This window comes from Lutjanus erythropterus, chromosome 22 (genome assembly GCF_056507025.1).
Source record: "Lutjanus erythropterus isolate fLutEry1 chromosome 22, fLutEry1.hap2, whole genome shotgun sequence".
NCBI lineage: Eukaryota > Metazoa > Chordata > Actinopteri > Lutjaniformes > Lutjanidae > Lutjanus > Lutjanus erythropterus.
In genome coordinates, this window is record NC_139338.1 from 4,530,108 (window position 1) to 4,551,815 (window position 21,708).

The 21,708-nt window shown below is 39.8% G+C and overlaps 3 protein-coding genes across 3 annotated transcripts; all 3 read left to right on the forward strand.

Annotated features, from left to right (window-relative positions):
• Positions 1 to 4,843: 4,843 nt before the first annotated feature.
• On the forward strand, positions 4,844 to 8,693 carry LOC146306499 (E3 ubiquitin-protein ligase TRIM21-like). Its single transcript, XM_084710734.1, has 2 exons — positions 4,844 to 4,970; positions 6,478 to 8,693. Exon 2 carries the CDS (start codon positions 6,480 to 6,482, stop codon positions 8,118 to 8,120), a length of 1,641 nt encoding a protein of 546 aa, XP_084566860.1. The 5' UTR covers positions 4,844 to 4,970; positions 6,478 to 6,479; the 3' UTR covers positions 8,121 to 8,693.
• Positions 8,694 to 10,735: 2,042 nt separating this feature from the next.
• On the forward strand, positions 10,736 to 13,084 carry LOC146306500 (E3 ubiquitin-protein ligase TRIM21-like). Its single transcript, XM_084710735.1, has 2 exons — positions 10,736 to 11,215; positions 11,342 to 13,084. The coding sequence occupies exon 2, from the start codon at positions 11,349 to 11,351 to the stop codon at positions 12,984 to 12,986; it is 1,638 nt and encodes a 545-aa protein (XP_084566861.1). The 5' UTR covers positions 10,736 to 11,215; positions 11,342 to 11,348; the 3' UTR covers positions 12,987 to 13,084.
• A 1,715-nt stretch (positions 13,085 to 14,799) lies between these two features.
• LOC146306501 (E3 ubiquitin-protein ligase TRIM21-like) lies at positions 14,800 to 20,249 on the forward strand. The gene is made up of 2 exons (XM_084710733.1): positions 14,800 to 14,938; positions 18,447 to 20,249. Exons 1-2 carry the CDS (start codon positions 14,824 to 14,826, stop codon positions 20,090 to 20,092), a joined length of 1,761 nt encoding a protein of 586 aa, XP_084566859.1. The 5' UTR covers positions 14,800 to 14,823; the 3' UTR covers positions 20,093 to 20,249.
• The last annotated feature ends 1,459 nt before the right edge of the window (positions 20,250 to 21,708 follow it).

Sequence of the window (21,708 nt, forward strand, 5' to 3'; positions counted from 1 at the left end):
GTTATTTATTTTACCTGTACAGTCTAATGCAACTCTAATGCTGTGCTGAGGTCTGTTATGATGCTTTATAATGTTCAGTCTGTCACCTCCACCCACAGTCTGTCTCAGCAATCTGTACTATTTGCTTCCACCTGCAGGTTCTGGCAAACAGCTGATACCCAGACCTCCACCCAAAGCCTGCCTCCGCGATCCGCAGTGTTCACCTCCACCTACAGGTTCTGACGCACAGCAGATACCCAGACCTCCACCCACAGTCTTTCTGAGTAATCTCTACTATTTGCTTCCACCTACAGGTTCTGGCAAACAGCATACCCAGACCTCCACCCTCACTCTGCCTCAACAGTTCACTTTCTCAGCAATCTTTATTATTTCCTTCCACCTACAGGTTCTGGCAAACAGCTGATGCCCAGACCTCCACCCACAGTCTGCCTCAATAATTGAAGTGTTCACCTCCACCTGCAGATTGTGATGCACAGCTGATGCCCAGACCTCCACCCACAGTCTCTTTCAGCAATCCGCAGTGTTCACCTCCACCTGCATATTCTGACATACAGCTGATGCCCAGACCTCCATCCACAGTCTGTCTCAACAATTGCAGTGTTCACCTCCACCTACAGATTGTGAAGCACAGCTGATGCCCAGACCTCCACCCACAGTCTCTTTCAGCAATCTGTAGTATTTCCTTCCACCTACAGCTTCTGGCAAATAGCTGATGCCCAGACCTCCACCCACAGTCTGCCTCCGCGATCCGCATTGTTCACCTCCACCTGCAGATTCTGACGCACAGCTGATGCTCAGACCTCCACCCACAGTCTGTCTCAGCAACATGTACTACTTGCTTCCACCTACAGCTTCTGGCAAACAGCTGATACCCAGACCTCCACCCACAGTTTGCCTCCGCGATCCGAAGTGTTCACCTCCACCTGCAGATTCTGATGCACAGCTGATGCCCAGACCTCCACCCACAGTCTGTCTCAGCAATCTGTACTATTTCCATCCACCTATAGGTTCTGGGAAACAGCTGATGCCCAGACCTCCACCCACAGTCTTTCTCAACATTCTGTACTGTTTGCTTCCACCTACAGGTTGTGATGCACAGCTGATGCCCAGACCTCCACCCACAGTCTGATTCAGCAATCTGTAGTAGTTCCTTCCACCTACAGGTTCTGCAAACAGCTGATGCCCAGACCTCCACCCACAGTCTGCCTCCGCAATCCGCAGTGTTCACCTCCACCTGCAGATTCTGACGCACAGCTGATGCCCAGACCTCCACCCACAGTCTCTTTCAGCAATCCGCAGTGTTCACCTCCACCTGCATATTCTGACGCACAGCTGATGTCCAGACCTCCACCCACAGTCTGCCTCAGCAATCTGTAGTATTTCCTTCCACCTACAGCTTCTGGCAAACAGCTGATGCCGAGACCTCCACCCACAGTCTGTCTCAGCAACATGTACTATTTGCTTCCACCTACAGGTTCTGGGAAACAGCTGATGTCCAGACCTCCACCCACAGTCTGCCTCCGCGATCCGCAGTGTTCACCTCCACCTGCAGATTCTGACGCACAGCTGATGCTCAGACCTCCACCCATAGTCTGCTTCAGCAATCTGTAGTATTTCCTTCCACCTACACATTCTAGCAAACAGCTGATGCCCAGACCTCCACCCACAGTCTGTCTCAACAATTGCAGTGTTCAACTCCACCTGCAGATTTTGACAAACAACTGTGGCCCAGACCTCCACCCACAGTCACTTCCAGTACTCTCCAGTGTTAGTCTCCACCTGCAGTCTTCCACACAGGCACCGCCTAAGTCTTCACACATAGGCTCCACCAGCAATCTACCACCTCCATCTGCAATGGCAGATTCCAGGAGACTACGGCAGTGCAGACGTTCAATCACAGTCACTACAAGAAAACTGCAGCTGTCACCTCCACTTGCACTTGCAGATTCATCCATTAGCTGCTGGGCAGAACTCCACCCACAGTCACTCCCAGCAGTCTGCAGTGTTTGCATCCACCTGCAGATTGTAACCCACAGCTACTGCCTAAATCTCCACCCACAGCCTTTACCAGTAATCTTCTGCCTCCATCTCCACAGGCCACTGGAAGTGGAGGCGGGAGAAAGCTGGTAGAGGCTGTGAGTGGAGATACAGGCAGTAGCTGCACATCAGAATCTGTAGGTGGAGGCGAACATTGCCGATTGCTGGGAGTGACTGTGGGTGGAGGTCTGCTTAACATCTTTCAGTGAGAATTTATATTTCAAGGTGGACGCTGCAGGTTGCTGGTTGTTTCTGGCATAGAGATACAGCTCAGACTTCCACCCACGGTCTCTTCCAGCACACTGCTACCTTTCTCTTTCCAGATTCAGGACACCACCGACGGTCAGCTCCACCTCTACTTGTAGATTCAGACCTCCACCCACAGTGTTGGCCAGAAACCTGAAATTTCCACCTCTACCTGCATAGACAGCTGTGGCCCACATCTCCACCTGAGGTCTCTGCCAGGAACCTATAGCCTCCACCTCCACTTGCAGATTCTGGAAGGCAGTTGTAGTCCAGACCTCCATTGCCTATACCTGAATGTTCTGGTTTAACCTGAACTCTGACTCTCCACCCACTGCCTGTGCAAGGCACCATCAGCCTTCACCCCTACCTCCACCTGCAGATTCAGACCTCCACCCACAGCCTCAGCAAGACATCAACAATCTCCACCTCCATGTGAAGATTCTGCCAGCAACCTACAGCCATCACCTTCACCTAAGCAAACTGATAGAAATGTTTTGTCTCCACCTAAAACCTCTGCCAGCAAACTGCAGCTTTCACATCCACCTGCAGATTCTGGCAGAAAGCTGCAGTCTGAACCTCCACCCACAGCCTCTGACAGGAACCTTCAGCCTCTACCTCAACCTGTGATTTCTGGTAGTGCAGACCTCCACCCACAGCCTCGACCAGCAACCTACAGGATCTGTCTGCACAAGCAAACCTGCAGCCTCTAACTCCACCTGCAGATTCAGACCTACAGCCACAGCCTCAGCCAGAAACCAGAAACCAACAATCTCCACCTCAACATGCATATTCTGGCTGACAGCTGCAGTCCCGACTCCACCCAATGTCTCTGCCAGCATCCTACAACCACTGCCTCCACCTGAGCTTGCTCAGCGTAAGTTCAATCAGGAAGACCTTCTGTTACGCTGCCTTCATTCACAACTTTCCTTTACTCCGTCTCTCTCTTCCTATTCCCTCTAATCAGCTGTTTGTGGGCGTTCACCTTCGTCTTTACTATCCAATCAGATTTTTTGTTGCAATAGCCAGTCAATTTGCTGCTGCCAAAACTTTAAATCGCCTCCTCCACCCCTCTCTCCTCCAGTCATTGGACCCAGGTGCAAGAAGATGTTCACCTCCATCCTCCCCAACGCCCTCTCCTCCAGTCTTCAGGTCCAGGCAGCAGGAGTCCGGAGCCACTTCACCTCACCAATCTCTGCTTGCACCTCTTCACCACCACCACCAGTGTCTAGACCCCGGAGGGTTCTCTTCACTTCAGCTTCATCACCCCCATTTATATTTATGCATATTGTTTCACCTCAATGGGGTCTAACCGCCAAAGACTGTTCATGTTTCATATCTCATGCACATGCCAGTAAACCATTTTCTTTTACTCTTAGTCTCTCCTGATTGAAATGTAGTTGTCTGCAATAGTGTTGCTGTTGAATGTGTTGTCTTAAAAAACAAGTTTTTAGATATTGTTATACAGTAGTTAGTTAAGTCAGAGTTAAAATACAATGTTTATGTTCACTGTCATATTTTCAACATGTATTTAAAATAAAGTAAGCAAAATATTTCTTGGAATTTGTGTCAGTTCAATTTCTGCATGAACAGCTACACAAGAAAGGAAAACACAGCATATTTATACTGTGACCCTGAATTTAAATGTGTTTTTGCTCCAGGGGACTTTAGCAAGTGACAGGTTGTTGAAAAATACTTGAAAATCAAAAATGGCTGTCATAAACAGACATGGATGTTATTGTAATGTACTGTAATCTGGGCTCTATAAGGCTTGAGGCTACTTTAGCTAAATGCAAACATCAGCAGCTGATTTTTACCATGTTAGCAATCTTAGCTTAGCATGTTTGCAACACAGGAGAGTTGAGTCTACTGGAACGTTATTAATTTATTCAAATTTTTGGGCAAAAGTTAAGGTATCACCAAAGTTATTACAATTAATCATGAGGTTGACATAAATGTTTAGTAGCAAGTTTAATTGCAATCTCTTTAATTCTTGTTGAGATATTTCAGTAAAAACCACAAATGTCAACCTCATGATGGTGCTGGAAGAAAAGTCAGTGGATCACCAAAGTCAGTATGCTTCATTTTCTGGGGATCATCAACATCTGTGCAAAATTTCATCAAATACTTTTTACAATAAATAAGTCAAGTTGTGAGTTTTCCAGTCTGGCCCACTTTTAATGTCCACTCTGCGCACTGAACCCAGAACCACAGATTCTACATGAGGTTACAAGCTTCATCAGTACAAGTGTTGCTCAAATGACAAGTCCCTTTCTTTACCTTTAATTTTTATGCTGCAAATATGTTTTCTGTTCCTCTAAAAGCTTGCAATCCCAGTGCCATAGCAGCAACCAGGAAAATTATCTTTTTGGTTTCCTATTATTCTAATAATTAGATAAATAATAATAATTAAATAAAAAACACTGAAAAATGTTGTCACCACATCATCTGAACACAACAAGGACTGCAAAGTTTTTATATCGTGTGTGTTACTACCACCATTTAGATAACTAATGGGAGTGCAGCTAGAGGAGGAGCAACATTAGAACAGGACTGTTTCTGTGTCACAATGTGGAAATGAAAGTGAACAAACTGGCTGCTACAGTGGAGAAGTCAGTTTCATTCCTGAGGAAATAAAGCTTGCTTCATCAGGTCCTCACCAGAAACACACTGGTCTCATACACAAACAGGTGAGTACAGGATATAATATGTGTCATGTTTAGGTTCACACAGAAACAACATCATTTGGGAATTGCAGGTTTTCCATTAGAGTTGAACATGTTTCAGTGGAGTGCAGTAGAAGGGGCTCTTTAAATCTGTGTGGTTTGGTTCCCTAGTTTATCGTGTCCTGGTGGGTGACTCATTCATGACAGCCTGTCTGACTGGTTTTCACTAACCTGTGTTCCATGTATTCTTTGTGTTTGGGTACAACTCTGCCTGCCTGGTGTCATCACACAAGTAAAAATGTTTTGAATGTTGAACGTTTTTGAACGTACGTACAACGTTTTTTGTAATGAATTGTTATTATTGCAGAGTATTAAACAATTGAAATTATTGTACATATAACCATGTTGTTAGGACAGTATTGCACATACTAAGATTAATGAAATATGAATAATAATCATCTTATGAAGATTCTTTTGATGAGCTTCTGATGATGACATGACATAAATAAATGAATAAATAAATAACATGACATAAATAAATAGACAGAGAGAAAATGTATTACAAATAGTTGGATGGGATGATGGGATTAATATGGTGACTATTATTGTTTTTGCTATGGAGCAAAACGTTGGGTTAAGCTTCTTTCCTCAGGCTGAGACCTTACAATTCATCCCCTTCATTCCATCAAAACTGATAGTTTTTTCTTAAATTTTGCTCAGCATTGTTTGTGTGTAGCATAAAGAGACTACAAACATAAATGTCATGATAACACCTTTTATTGTAAAATGACAATTGAATGAATCCTTGAACCTTGGAAGAAGGATGTGCATTTATAATTCCATATTTTAACAGTGATGGTAAAATAGTGGGGAACAATCATGTACCCTCAAAAAACATATAAAGCAACACTTTCATTTTGCTCTCATTTCTCCTTTGTTTGAAAAAATGTCTTTGAAAATTAAATAAATTTAAATTAATATTGCACCATTTAGACCGACCATAAGTGAAAGTCTAGAAGTGAGAATACCTGCAACTCAATAAAAACAGGGAAATGTTACAGTCATGCAGAGATAAGAATTACCAGCTTTCTTTTGATAAAGTTTTAATGTAATTCAATCTGCGCTTTCTTCATGTGACATGATTTGGCGGGGTGTTCACAGCTTTTCCACGAGATAACCAAGAGCAGCCTATTCAAAATATTCTGGTCCATAAACTACCATTTTAATTTTTCTAGCAAATTTTTGTTTTCCATGCTTTGGAAATTAGTCAACTGGTTTCCAGGACATGTAGGAACCCCGAAAATGTTTACACTGCAATTTGTAGGCTGCAATCTAAAGCACTGATGAGAAGAACAAGGTGGTATCATCACCTGACCTGTGCAACTTAACACAGTTCACATAGCTGGGACTAGTATGAATAATGTCATTGATAAGTTTTGTAATATTCAGTTTTTTGTATAATTATGATTCAATTGTGTCTCCTCATTTGGAGCTAATTTTTGATCAATTTTGTTTTTGTCTCATTTTTAAGCCATGTCTGCTGCCACCTGTCTACTATCTGAAGACCAGTTTCTGTGTTCCATCTGCCTTGATGTGTTCACTTATCCAGTCACTATACCCTGTGGACACAACTTCTGCAAGAACTGCATCACACAACACTGGAAAATGAATGTCCCATGTCAGTGTCCCATGTGTAAAAAGGTTTTTGACAGAAGACCTGAGCTTCATGTCAACACATTCATTACTGAGATGGCTGCTCAGTTCAGACAGTCAGCTGTAAAGAAAGCCAGCAGTTGCTCAGAACAACAACATATCAAACCAGGAGAGGTTCTGTGTGACATCTGTACTGAAAACAAACTAAACGCCCTCAAGTCCTGCCTGGTGTGTCTGGCCTCCTACTGTGAGACTCACCTGGATCTTCATCAGAAAATGACAGGTCTGACGAGACATAAACTGATTGATCCTGCGGATAACCTGAAAGACAGATTGTGTAATAAGCACGAGAAACCTCTGGAGCTTTTCTGCAAGACTGATGGGATGTGTGTTTGTCAGTTCTGCACTGAGTCAGATCACAAGTCACATGACTTCATTCATATGATAGAAGAATGCGAGATAAAAAAGGCTGAACTGGGAAAGTTAGAGGCTGAACTTCAGCATAAGATCCAGGGAAGGCAATTAAGGATTCAGCAGATCAAACAATCATTGAAGCTCAGCAAGGAAGATGCAGACAGAGAGAAAGCAGACAGTGTGCAGGTCTTCACTGCTCTGATCCAGTCTGTTGAGAGAGGTCTGGCTCAGCTCATTGATGTGATTGAAGAGAAGCAGAAAACAACAGAGAAACAAGCTGAGGGCTTCATCAAAGATCTGGAAGATGAAATCTCTGAGCTGAGGAAGAGGAGTGCTGAGGTGAAGCAGCTCTCATGCACTGAAGACCACCTCTGGTTCCTCCAAGGCTTCCCATCTCTGAGTCCTGCTCCATCCACCAAAGACTGGACAGAGGTCAGAGTTCACTCATCATATGAGGGGACTGTGAGGAGAGCTGCGTTTCACCTGGTGGGGACACTCAGTAAAGACATGGAGAAACTGTGTGCTGATGTTGAGCTGAAGAGGGTCCAGCAGTTTGCAGTGGATGTAACTCTGGATCCTGATACAGCACATCCAGCTCTCATCCTGTCTGATGATAGGAAATGTGTCAGTTGTGGTGATGTGAAGAAGAATCTGCCAGACAATCCAGAGAGATTTTCCTCCAGTCCCTCTATTTTAGGAAAGCAGAGTTTCTCTTCAGGCAGATTCTACTATGAGGTTCAGGTTGAAGGGAAGACTGGATGGGATTTAGGAGTGGCCCGAGAGTCAGTAGACAGGAAGAGAGTGATTGCTTTAAGCCCAAACACAGGCCTTTGGACTGTCTGGCTGAGAAAGGTAAATGAATACAGAGCTCTTGCCGGTCCTAGTGTCCTTCTCTCTCTGAAGTCGAAGCCTCAGAAGGTGGGGGTGTTTGTGGATTATGAGGAGGGTCTGGTCTCCTTTTATGACGTAGATACAGCAGCTCTCATGTACTCTTTTACTGACTGTAACTTCACTGAGAAACTCTTTCCATTCTTTGGTCCCTGTACTAATGATGGTGGTAAAAATTCTGCCCCTCTGATCATCTGTCCTGTCAGTCAGGAGAGTTAGTACACTACACTGTACACTGATTACTCTGAGGAGGATCTGAAAAGACACTAAATCCAAGCTTGGAACACTGTTATAACCCAGGACCTGCAGTTTATGGTCACCTGCTCCCACCTGCAGCAAAGTTAAAACCACCTGCTCCCACAAGATTTGCATTGGTTCATATGGTACCATAGGATCCCAATCCCAGTGCAGTCCCCTATATAGTGTGAGGGGAGTTGGAGAGTGCTGACTGAGATTACAGCATGCACGGGAAAAATTTACAAAATAATCTCACTTTCCCCCTGATGGTCTGAATTTTTTGCAAGTTGCTTAATCAATATATTAAATGTTTTGGCATAAAAAATAGACCTGTGGCAATAAGTATGTAGTGAACCAAACCACTGTGAAGCACAATGAGGAGGTGCACGCAATCTTACATTGACTTGATGCTGATAGACAACAGTGGCTATTTTAAAATTCTTTGATTATTGAGAGGGACATTGGTAGTCAGTTGGTTTGTTTCCTGTATCTTTAGATGGTTTAATATGGTATCCCTGAGAATGTAAATTTATTAATACATAATTTTCCAAAGCTATAAAAATGTTAATGTAAAGTAGATATTGATGTCTGGGGTTCACTTGCTTTTTCAGACTTTGTTCAAAAGGTGGCACTGTTAGTAAGATTCTTGTTACCCCTCCATGTGCATCTTGATTTTTATGTCCACAAGACTGGTGCATTTTGGCTGTAGCAGGCTCAGTTTTAAAGCTAGAGTGAATTGTGTCATATAAATCTAAATCACCCTAGATAGGCCAATTCAATCTGTAGCCTGTGGGCTGAATCTGGCTCTTTAATAACCTCAACACAGACCTTTGAGCACTTATAATTATCAAAAGAAGTATATCATTGTTCTTTTATTTAAATTAACCTGCTAACATTCTAAGTCTACGGGTGTTTACAAGGTCATAAATTTCTTAGTAGGCTAATTACCCTATTAATTTGTTATATCTGTTGTTAATCACAGAGACACTTATTATTTTCCAGAAGTTTTAACTGAGAATTGTGCAAGGCGCCTTGTTCTTCCTGTACTTATGTACATAATGTTTCATTACCAATTGTGGAAACTAATAAAGTGAAGAAAAAACAAAAAGGTGCATTGTTTTACATATTTAAAATCCTGACTTTACAGGTCAAACATAGGAAAAGTAAATGTCCCGTTCCTTTGGGCACTTGACTGTTCTTCTAAAAAGTTCCTTGAAAAGGCCTGGACTACAGGCATCTGTTGTGATGGGCTCAGGAAAAGTCAGGGTTGGACCCAAATGCAGACCACACAGAGGAGAGCAGTTCAAAAAGGATATTTAATAAACAAAAGACCAAACAAAAGCTTACATGAACGACGAGGGAGAATCCAAAAAACAGGCAAGGAGAAAAACCAAAAAGTCCATGAGTCAAAAACACTGGGAAACACTGATAAAGACAGAGACGAGACGAGAGAGTGAGAGTGAATGAACCAACAAATGAAAGAGGACGAGACACAGGATTAAATACACTAGGAAGGGGAAGGAAAACAAGACACAGGTGAGGGCAGTCAGACAGGTGAAAATCATTAGTGAACACAAAGGGCGGGAAAACAAAACAAAGACAGGAAGTAAAAACAGGACACACGAGGGAGGACTAGAAACTACCAAAATAAAACAGGAAATAAACCAACAAAATCCAACACCGTGACAGCATGTTTGAATTGAAAAGATGTCAGTGCTCTAAAACAACAGCGTACACAGTATGCTGCTTTTATGGAGGAGATAACCTGTCAGGCAATGTATGATTATAACACATTTTTAAGTTGATCATTAAAATAAATAATAGACATTGAAGTTGATATTTGACACAGGCCTAATTATTGCAGACACTGAGAATGCAGTCAGACGCTCACAGGTCACTGATATAAAGCTAACAGGCTCTGCCATGAACAGACACATACACATGGAGACCTATCCTTTTAGGGTGACATATAAAGAATGAGAAAGTCTGTGTATGCAGGGGGCTGGGGTGGATGGAAGGTCAGGGGTCATTTCCTGTGGGAAACCACGAGTCAACGTGATCTAAAGTTTATGTAACATTTATTTTATTTTCCTAAACCTAACCAAGTAGTTTTGGTTATGGGTGGGCAATACCACAAAATTTGGTTTCTATTCCATACCAAGTAATTTAAGGTCAGAATCGTTGACATCAATATCAAAATGTGACCAGTTTCCCAAAAACAGACTTAAATACCATGTTTCAGTCTTACAGACTGACTATAACACTGGTTCAGCTTGATGTGAATCAGCCAGAGGACTCAACAGAGCAGGACCAGACTAGCTTGCTAGTTCAAAGTTAGGCTACTTAAAACTGCTTGCTTCATGAAAATGACCCTGACTTACTGGAAAAAGCCTGGTTCAACTGGTAATTTTGGTTTATGAACCATCCCTTAGGCATAGACGCAACTGCACCAGAACAGGAATGTCACTTCACTTGCTGTTGTACATACTGAAGTACTGAATGGTGATTTGATCGCCCAACTTGGGGGTTGTAACAGCTTAACTTAAGAAAAAAGTGAAGAAACTACATAGTCAGTGACCATGCATATTTATATTTTTATTACTTTTTCCATCCAACTTGTAGTTTTCAGCCTCAACAGATGCTGAATAAAATGAAGAGGACATGTATCAGGCTTCACACAGCTCCCTCTTGAGGCACAAAAAGCTTTGTACAACTTTTTGCAGTAGTACTCCAAGTACTCAACTCCTGAAAACATACTTTGATAACATATTTTCCCCCATAGAGTTAGATACAAAGGAAAGTGACAGCAGACTACCAATCCTGTTTCTAATTTTTATTCTTAATTAATTAAAGAAAACTGAAAAGAGGGTCTCACTAACTATATCTGAACAGGAAGGAGTTAATGAAAACAATATCAGTTGACTTACAGAAGGAGGTGGTGCATAACTGGAAGTGTCAAAGCATCACATTCCTCAGGTATGACTGAAAGAGTCACAGTAGTTTCACAGTGAGAGAAATTCACTTAGCGATGAAACATTAAACAGGTATCAAGGCATTCTGGAGTTCAACACTCACTGGTGAGTACAATACACAATATTTACTGTGTTTAAACAAGCTGAGTAAATGTGTTTTAGCTGTATGCAGGATGTGTATTTAGTGTTGATCCTTCATGTACAAAGATTTAAATGGACTTTCTCATATAGATATAATATGGCAGCTGTCAGCAGTCTCCTCTCTGAAGAGCAGTTTCGATGTTCCATCTGTCTGGATTTGTTCACTCATCCAGTCACCATACCATGTGGACATAACTTCTGCAAAAACTGCATCACACAAGCATGGAACAGTTGTGTAAAATATCAGTGTCCCATGTGTAAAGATGTCTTTGACAGAAAACCTGGGCTGCGGGTTAATACTGTCCTATCTGAGATGGCTGACCAGTTCAGGAGGTCAAGTCAAAGGAAAGCCAACACTGTACAGCAAAAACAAGTCACAAAAGGAGATGTTCCATGTGACGTCTGCACTGAAACCAAACTGAAGGCCCTCAAGTCCTGCCTGGTGTGTCTGGCCTCCTACTGTGAGACTCACCTGGAGCCTCATCACAGAATACCAGGCCTGAAGAGACATGAACTGATCAATCCTGTCAATAACTTAGAGGACAGAATTTGTAAGAAGCATGAGAGACCTCTGGAGATGTTCTGCAAGACTGACCAGATGTATGTGTGTCAGTTGTGCCTTGGGACAGATCACAAAAAACATCACTTTGCTCCTCTGAAGAAAGAATATGAACAAAAGAAGGCTATGCTGAAGAAGAATGAAGATGAAATTCAGCAGATGATCCAGGAGAGACAGTTGAAGGTTCAGCAGATCAAACAATCAGTGAAGCTCAGCAAGAAAGAAGCTGACAGAGAGAAAGCAGACAGTGTGCAGGTCTTCACTGCTCTGATCCAGTCTGTTGAGAGAAGTCTGGCTCAGCTCATTGATGTGATTGAAGAGGAGCAGAAATCAACAGAGAAACAAGCTGAGGGCTTCATCAAAGATCTGGAAGATGAAATCTCTGAGCTGATGAAGAGGAGTGCTGAGCTGAAGCAGCTCTCATGCACTGAAGACCACCTCCAGTTCCTCCAAGGCTTCCCATCTCTGAGTCCTGCTCCATCCACCAAAGACTGGACAGAGGTCAGAGTTCACTCATCATATGTGGGGACTGTGAGGAGAGCTGTGGCTCAGCTGGAGGAGACACTCAGTAAAGAGATGGAGATGTTTTGTGCTGATGTTAAGAGGAAACGGGTCCAGCAGTTTGCAGTGGATGTAACTCTGGATCCTGATACAGCACATGCAGCTCTCATCCTGTCAGATGATAGAAAAAGTGTCAGTTGTGGTGATGTGAAGAAGAATCTGCCTGACAACCCAGAGAGATTTTCCTCCAGTCCCTGTGTTTTAGGAAAGCAGAGTTTCTCTTCAGGCAGATTTTACTATGAAGTTCAGGTGAAAGGGAAGACTAGGTGGGATTTAGGGGTGGCCCGAGAGTCAATCAGCAGGAAAGGACATGTTGCAGCTGGCCCCTCCATAGGCCTGTGGGTGATATGGCTGAAGAATGGAAATGAATACAGGGCTCTTGATGAACCTGGTGTTTCTCTCTCTCTGAAGTCAAAGCCTCAGAAGGTGGGGGTGTTTGTGGATTATGAGGAGGGTCTGGTCTCCTTTTATGATGTAGATACAGCAGCTCTCATCTACTCCTTTACTGGCTGTAAGTTCACTGAGAAACTCCTCCCGTTCTTTGGTCCTGGTATCAATGATGGTGGTAAAAACTCTGCCCCTCTGATCATCTCTCCTGTCAGTCATACTGATTAGACTTGTGTTTTGATTTTCACAGGAAAGATGCTTTGAGAAAGATTATTTACAATATACAATGGATAATTTCATGTTTTTATCACCTTATTCCTTCATATGGCACATCTCATTGCATGTTTCTTTACGTATGACCACAATACCAATTTTCATATACTAAGTCATTAGTCTGATCTGATGTAGTTGTTGGCAGTAGTCTAACTATTGACTGTATTGACATGATTTTACATACAGGAGGTGTTTAGTTCTTTGTTACAGAGCAGATTTTTAAGTTAAATATACAAAAAATATGATGTTCATTGTAATAAACCCTTGTTTAAAATAAAATAAGTAAATAGGAAATGTTTTAGGTTTGTGTCAGTTGAATTTCTGCATGAACAGGTACACAGGAGGGAAAAATAAATCAAATAAAAGGTATCTTGTACCACACAACAAAAAGCTAGTCTCAATCTAGAGAAACTAAAGCTCTCTTCAGAGCCAAATAGTTTTGCTAAAGTGTTTGTTAAGTTCTATAATTTATCTTCTACTAGGTGGACAAGGATTGCAGTTCAAGGCAACCTTGTGCTGAAGAAGCAAAGGAAAGGCACTGACTGACTAAGATTCATAAAATCTTTACAAATGGCTCCGCCAACAGAATGACAGAGGCACATGTTTAATATGGTCTTCATCAGGGCATTGTCAAACTTTTAAAAAGGTTAAATTGACTGAATCTTATAGTAGAGAAAATTTATGGTACATTTATAAACAAGAGAGTCTACAGTCAAATACTGGTTCATGCCCCAGTTGAGTCAGTGTTATCTAAAGTTCTACATCATATAACATTACATGACTTACTGTGCTTATGTCATGGAATGTATATATCTTAACATACTTCATTTCATTATTAATAAAATGTTTTAAATCTCATCTTTTCATCCCAACTCAATACACCTTTGTCTTTGTCTCCCCCTGCATGGAACCTCATGGTCATGGAGCTATAGTTCATCATTTCTCTCTAAAAACGTGTTGGAAAGCCTTTTTAATGATGAATTATTACTTGAGTATCTGTGGTCAGAGGAACCTATATTTCATACTGAGTCCTACTTACACTACTGATCATTTTTATTTTATTATTGTATATGTTTTTGTTAATACACATTTTACATGTCTTTATTACTTAACTTACCTATTTCTGCAACTTACTCTTTAAATGGAGCTTCCCAGCAAATGTCTGGTATCACTGGATTCAAAACAACTGAAATGTCAATAATATGTGTTTTTATCCTTCAATAAACAAGGCAAGATAAATATGTGAAATCTAAATTTTTGATTTTGTTACGTTTAGCCACATCTTAACAGTTTTTATAGCAAATCTTGTGTTCCTTACCATAAAAAGGGGTTTTCCTTGACATACTAGATTTAGTTGTTAGTCAGTCTTAATGTCCACTCTGAGCACTGAACCCTCTCAGATCTTACATGAGATCACAAGCATTTTTATTCTCCTAACAGTTTTCTTTTTGTTACATGTACACATGTAACATTCAAACACTAAAGCAGCAACTAGTACAATTATCTTTTTGGTTTTAAACATTTTCCTATTATTCTAGTAATTTTGATAATCTAGTAAACAAATAAAATTGAAAATTGGTGTCATTTAAATATTAGTTTCTCCATTCTCTGTTAAAGATGTGTGCTGTCAGCTGCCCGTTATCTACAGAAGAGTTTCTGTGTTCCCTCTGTGTTCACTGATTCAATTATTAAACCATCAGTGAACTTTATATCTTGTGTGTTTTACTGCATACCTGATGTGGGTGCAGTCAGGGGCGGAGCAACACTAGAACAGGAGTGTCACACTCAGGAAATGAAACTAAAAGAAACTCACTTCTGTGAAGTGCAGAGTCACTTTCATTTGGGAGGAAATAAAGGTGACTTCATCAGGCCTTTACCAGAAACACACCAGCCTCATACACCATCAGGTGAGTACAGGAGATAATATCTGCTTTGTTTAGATAGACTGAAATGTTAGGGTTTTCCTTCAGAGCTTAACATCTTCTAGTTGAGTGCAGTATCACTTGTACTGAAGCAACGTAGTCCACTAGATCACAGCATATGAACAATACAGATAACAAACATGAAGAAATACACACATATTAAATAACTGGACAATGATAGTATAAGTGTAGTATAGTATAAGTACATGGATGTATGTAAGTAGTATAGACTAGTCAGTGGTGGAAAGAGTAATGAAAATCTATACTCAAGTAGAAGTGCTGTTACATGACTAAAATATTACTCAATTACAAGTAAAAGTACTGGTGTTGGAAATATACTTAACTAAACGTGCAAAGTATTCATTACAAAAAAAAATACTCAGAGTATTAGTTACTTTTAACTGTTGATATCACAGTCACTTCTCCAAACTAGAGTTACAAGTTTTGTGCCTTTTCCTTAACCAAGAGTAGAGAATGCTAACATGACAGATAATCAATTAATCATGAATCATGTATAAGATGCAAAACACATCTCTTCTTCATTTGAAATATTTTTGTTATTTATTTATTTCAAGTATAATTTTCCTTATATCCATCAATACATTTTGTAATTGGTTAAATTCTTAATGGCAATTAATTGATTAATGATCGATCATTAACAGCATGTGCTGCTGCAACATTTTGTTTTGTTTTTTCATCAGTATGTCATTGGCCTGTTTGTGATCAGGTCACCTGATTGGCTACTAAAATGCAGATGAGGGGTATGGACATTAATTGAAATTGTACTCAGTACTCTACTATGATTTTCAAAGTGAGTAAGTGGGTTACATCTTGTAAGTACAAGGAACAGCACAGAGTTGAAAATCTACTCATAAAAGCACAAGTACCCCAAAAACTACTTAATTACAGTTATATGAGTATTTACAATTAGTTACTTCCACCCCTGAGTATAGTATTATACAGTATGGTATAAGTCAGAGGGATTGAATTCAATTTCATCCCAGGCCACATCACCATTATGGTTGTCCTGGTTGTAAATGTAACATTATATAAATTTATCTTCTTGATATCAAATTACATTATTGTCTTTGCATTAAAATAATGGTTTTAGTAACAGCTTAATAATTAATAAAATGCTGTGAAAGCAGAAAATAATGGTCAGCAGATATTCAGGTGGCAACCTGTCCAGGGTGGACGCCGCCTGTTACACAATATCCAGGTTATCAGCATGTTAGTGTCCAGACCCTTCAAGAAGAAGTGTGCACAAATAATGAAGGATGGATGAATGAATAAGTTATAAATTCAAAATAATACTAAATTGTTTTCGTTTGTTCAGCCTGCAAGCAAGGTTTCAAATCCAAAATCTATATTTGAGATGAAGGTGTTTTTCTAGGGAACACAGACTTTATGGACACCATAATTAAATTGTTTGTGAGCTCTCACAGGCCACATAAAATGAAGTGCTGGGCCTGATTCAGTCCCTGGGCCTTGAGTTTGTCATGTGACAGAAATTTAAGGTCTCCACTGAAGTCACCTCTCATGGACACATGATGGCAGCACAGACTGGTTCAGGGTTCTTTAAACTGTTAATTCATCAAAGCCTGTTCGACTGGTTGTCACTAACCTGTCTTCTGTTCAGTCTGTGTGTTTATTGACCATCCAGGATAATTAAACAGACATTCTGGTCAGGCTGAAAAGTTACAGCACACAATAACAATAATTATTAGTAGTATTTATTTACTACACATGCGTATGATTAAAATACTAACTAGGTACATAGATAAATATGTGTGTACAACAAAATAAAATTGGGATTATATATCAGGAATACAATGTTAAAATGCATTTAATTCTTTAATAAATGAAAGATGATACACACAGGACTCAGACTGGAATAAGTTTACAGCAGGTTACTTGAAGTTTGAGTGTGAAGTGTGAAAAGCAGACTTAAAATACATTTAAACATACACAATTACAGCTATTAATATAGACGAGCATTTAGGCTCAACAAAGGAAGGAATATCTGGACAAAATTAATAAACCAAACAACGAACATAAAACCAGGGGTGCAAGAAAATACTGATAAGAAGATACTGAATTTACAGAACATTTATAAAAAAAAACAACAACAAAAAAAACAGATAGTTTGAAATGATGTTTTAAATAGTTTTTAGATATGGAAAAGCCTACTTATTATTAATATATCAGCCATTTGTTTTTGCTAACAAAACATTAGACTAAGCCTAAGAGGTACATGATATATTTTGATGATGATTGTGAAATAGTGGGGAACTCTCATGTAGTTTTTGGATCCATCCAATCCAAACTGAAAAACAGGAACAATTACAAACTAACTTTGTTAAAGTTTGTTGGACAACATATAATATAACAAACAGTGTGATAAACTGTTCATAAAGTCACCAAATGTGAAATGGTCAACGTATTAGTCATTATTTTTGGTGACAGTACACTACAATCAGAATGATGCATTGAAAATAAATAAATTGGTATGTGGACTGTAAAATAAAGTGCTCCATGTTTTTTTTCATTGCAGTTATGCTGTAATAACAGGGCATATTGAAGTTTGTAGTAGTTATTGTCTGAGCTTCTTTCATCTTCTTTGATATTTTTAAAGTTCAGATTATTGTTCAAGATATGCAGTTAAAAAAAAATCTCACAGGATAATGTTTACAGTGAAGACCTGAACAATTGTTTTCATAGAACCTTCAGTCTCTGCCGAACATCAGAAATGTTCGCAGTTAAAACAACCAAGACAAGTAGAACAATAATAATAACATCAGGGAGAAGAAAACACTGAATTCATCTGTACTTACGGTGCCTTTTTTCAGACCACACCCATCTTCTAACCCTGCCTTCATTTTGATCTCAACAACACACCTGTGAAGTTTTCACAGTTGTGTATCATGTTGACAAAAACTGAAATTCATTGAATTATTAAAAAATATCTTAATGACCTGATCAGTGTCTTCAGGAACACTGCCATACGGTGTCAAAATGGCCAGAAACAGCCCTGTTAACCTGTATGTAATTTACGCTGTAATTTTTAAAGCATTACTGGAGAGGACAAGGTGAAGACGATATCAACACCTGACCTGTGCTGTCTAATTCATTAGGTTAGTACCGATATGAATGAAAACCAGCCTCCAAATGTTCAGTCTTTAATTTATGACCCAATTAAATTGACTTGTGTCTATGTCCTTCACTTTGTATCAGAGTCTAAATTGTGCTTATAATAATCATTGTAAAACAATTGTATTTTTAATGGTGTATAAACAGTTTTTTGTCTCCTTTACTTTTCAAGAGTGGCTCAAAAGGCAGAATTCATTTGTGGACCTTGTGCTACTCATATGTTATGACAATTAGTGACCATATTATTATAGTTATGCCACTCAGATTACCATATTTACTAAATTGTCTTTTTGTTTAGTTAATTTTTCATTTTTCAGGTATTTTATTTTATTTCTTTTTCTAGACATGTCTGCTGCCAGCTTTCTGCTTTCTGAGGAGCAGTTTCTGTGTTCCATCTGTCTGGAACTGTTCACTGATCCTGTCTCCATACCATGTGGACACAACTTCTGCAAGAACTGCATCACACAGCACTGGAAAATGAATGTCCACTGTCAGTGTCCCATGTGTAAAAAGGTTTTTGACAGAAGACCTGAGCTTCATGTCAACAGTTTCATTACTGAGTTGGCTGCTCAGTTCAGACAGTCGGCTGTGAAGAAAACCAGCAGCTGCTCAGAACAACAACATATCAAACCAGGAGTACATGTTCTGTGTGACGTCTGCACTGAAAACAAACTAAACGCCCTCAAGTCCTGCCTGGTGTGTCTGGCCTCCTACTGTGAGACTCACCTGGAGCTTCATCAGAAAATGACAGGTCTGACGAGACATAAACTGATTGATCCTGTGGAGAACCTGGAAGTCAGAATGTGTAAGAAACATGAGAGACCTCTGGAGATATTCTGCAAGACAGATCAGATGTGTATTTGTCAGTTCTGCACTGAGTCAGATCACAGGTCACATGCCTTTATTCCTATGATAGAAGAATGCAAGGTAAAGAAAGCTAAACTTGGGAAGGTGGAGGCTGAACTTCAGCAGATGATCCAGGAGAGACAACTGAAAATACAGGAGCTTAAACAATCAGTGAATCTCAGTAAGGAAGATGCAGACAGAGAGAAAGCAGACAGTGTGCAGGTCTTCACTGCTCTGATCCAGTCTGTTGAGAGAGGTCTGGCTCAGCTCATTGATGTGATTGAAGAGAAGCAGAAATCAACAGAGAAACAAGCTGAGGGCTTCATCAAAGATCTGGAAGATGAAATCTCTGAGCTGATGAAGAGGAGTGCTGAGGTGAAGCAGCTCTCATGCACTGAAGACCACCTCCAGTTCCTCCAAAGCTTCCCATCTCTGAGCTCTGCTCCACCCACCAGAGACTGGACAGAGGTCAGAGTTCACTCATCATATGAGGGGACTGTGAGGAGAGCTGTGGCTCAGCTGGAGGAGACACTCAGTAAAGAGATGGAGATGTTTTGTGCTGATGTTGAGCTGAAGAAGGCACAGCAGTATGTAGTGGATGTCACTCTGGATCCTGATACAGCACATGCAGCTCTTATCCTGTCTGATGATAAGAAAAGTGTCAGTTGTGGTGATGAAAAGAAGGATCTGCCAGACAATCCAGAGAGATTTTTTTGTTCTCCCTGTGTTTTAGGAAAGCAGAGTTTCTCTTCAGGCAGATTTTACTATGAGGTTCAGGTTAAAGGAAAGACTAAATGGGATTTAGGAGTGGCCCGAGAGTCAATCAACAGGAAGGAACATATTGCTGGAAGCCCAGAATCAGGCCTTTGGTTAATATGGTTGAGGAATGAAAATGAGTACAAAGCTCTTGCTGGCCCTAGTGTCCTTCTCCCTCTGAAGTCAAAACCTCAGAAGGTGGGGGTGTTTGTGGATTATGAGGAGGGTCTGGTCTCCTTTTACGACGTAGACGCAGCAGCTCTCATCTACTCCTTTACTGGCTGTAAGTTCACTGAGAAACTCTACCCCATCTTTGGTCCCTGTACTAATGATGGTGGTAAAAACTCTGCTCCTCTGATCATCTGTCCTGTCAGTCAGAGGAAATAGACTTGTCATTTTATCCTTTTGATGAACTCAGTAGTGGTAATCAGTGTGAAATTTCCCATGTAATTCACAATCTGATTAATACTTAATACATTTACTTTACATTCAAAATAATAAAACAAAATAATAATTAAAAAAAATCAAATACTCTACAAAACAACTTAAATCAGAAGCAGTTAAAAATGTGTTTAAATGTGACAAGAACTTGTATCAGTCTTAAATTGTAATGTTCTTGTACATATTTTGAAGTCTATACAGTGCAGTTAAAAAAAAGCGCAATTCTGCAACAAGTGGACACCAATATTTTGTCAAATAAAAAAGATGATGGATCACAGATATTTTCTGCTAATCTAGTGTGTCTTCTGCTGTTTACTATGGTACATCTGAATCATTCAACAAAAAACAGCTTACATATCTCATATTTGATTATTTTTTTTTGTGTTCTGTCTGACTTGCAGTGTTTCTATATTTGGCGGTAATTTGTTTTTTTGTGTGTGTGTGTGTGTTGTGTGTTGTCAAATTAATGAAGATATTCTCTTAATCTGAGTTTTGAATTTTGTTTTTTTTTTTCATTTTGAAGGTGTTTTCTTAAGGGGTAATGATTTTTATTCTGACACTTAAATTGCAAATATGAAGCATGTTACACACAGACAAGTTTAGAGCTCTTATACACTGATTAATAACACTGACTGTAGACAAAGTTCCTGTCATTCAAGAATAAATGTGTCTTTTTGGATTGGTCTTTAAAAGGTCAAAACTGAGCTCAATTACAAATTTACAGCTACTGCATGACAGTCAGTAAACAATAGAAACATCACCACAGTCAAACATGACAAATAACATTTATTGAACAAGTAGAAATTACAAGTGTGTACAAAAATACAAACTTTACTTTTAGAAATGAACAGCAGTGCATCTCTCTCTACAGAATAACCACATATAGACAGAGACAGACTACTAAAATCTATTATCTAGATTAAGTGCAGACCTACATCACATGCTAATGTAACTAAAGACAAACAAAAATCTACATGTTGGCATCTCTATCCAAAATATCAGGAGTACAAGAATCTCTAAACTAGAACTGTTAAATGCAATGTTTCAAGGAGAAAAGTAGAGTTTTAATACAATCATATCCACTGTGTTCAGTCTATATGGCAGCATTGTACAGACATCCTGAAATGCATTCATGTTCACAAGGAACAATTCATTTCAGTGTAGTGAAAATAAAATATTTTAAGGATAAGTTAATAAATAGACATTTTTAGACAAATCTATCCCACCTATGAAACAGTTCCAACAATTATACAGTTAATTTGAACAGGAAAAGCTGTGTGACCCATGGCAGACACATTCCTCCTTTCACTTAAAAAAAGTTCAGTACTGAGTAAAGCTTTGATACAGTTAAAAAAGCTGCCAAACTAAATTCAGTACATTGTTCAGATTCTGTACTGCTGTTCATCAGTTGAACAACTGACCTTGTTTCTCAAGAAAACAAAACTTGTTTTCTTGAGAAACAAGGTAAAATTAACCTGTCATCACGAGAAACCAAACTTTCGTGTTACTTCAAGATAACAACATATTTTAACAGTTATCACTCGAAAACAAGATTCTGAGCT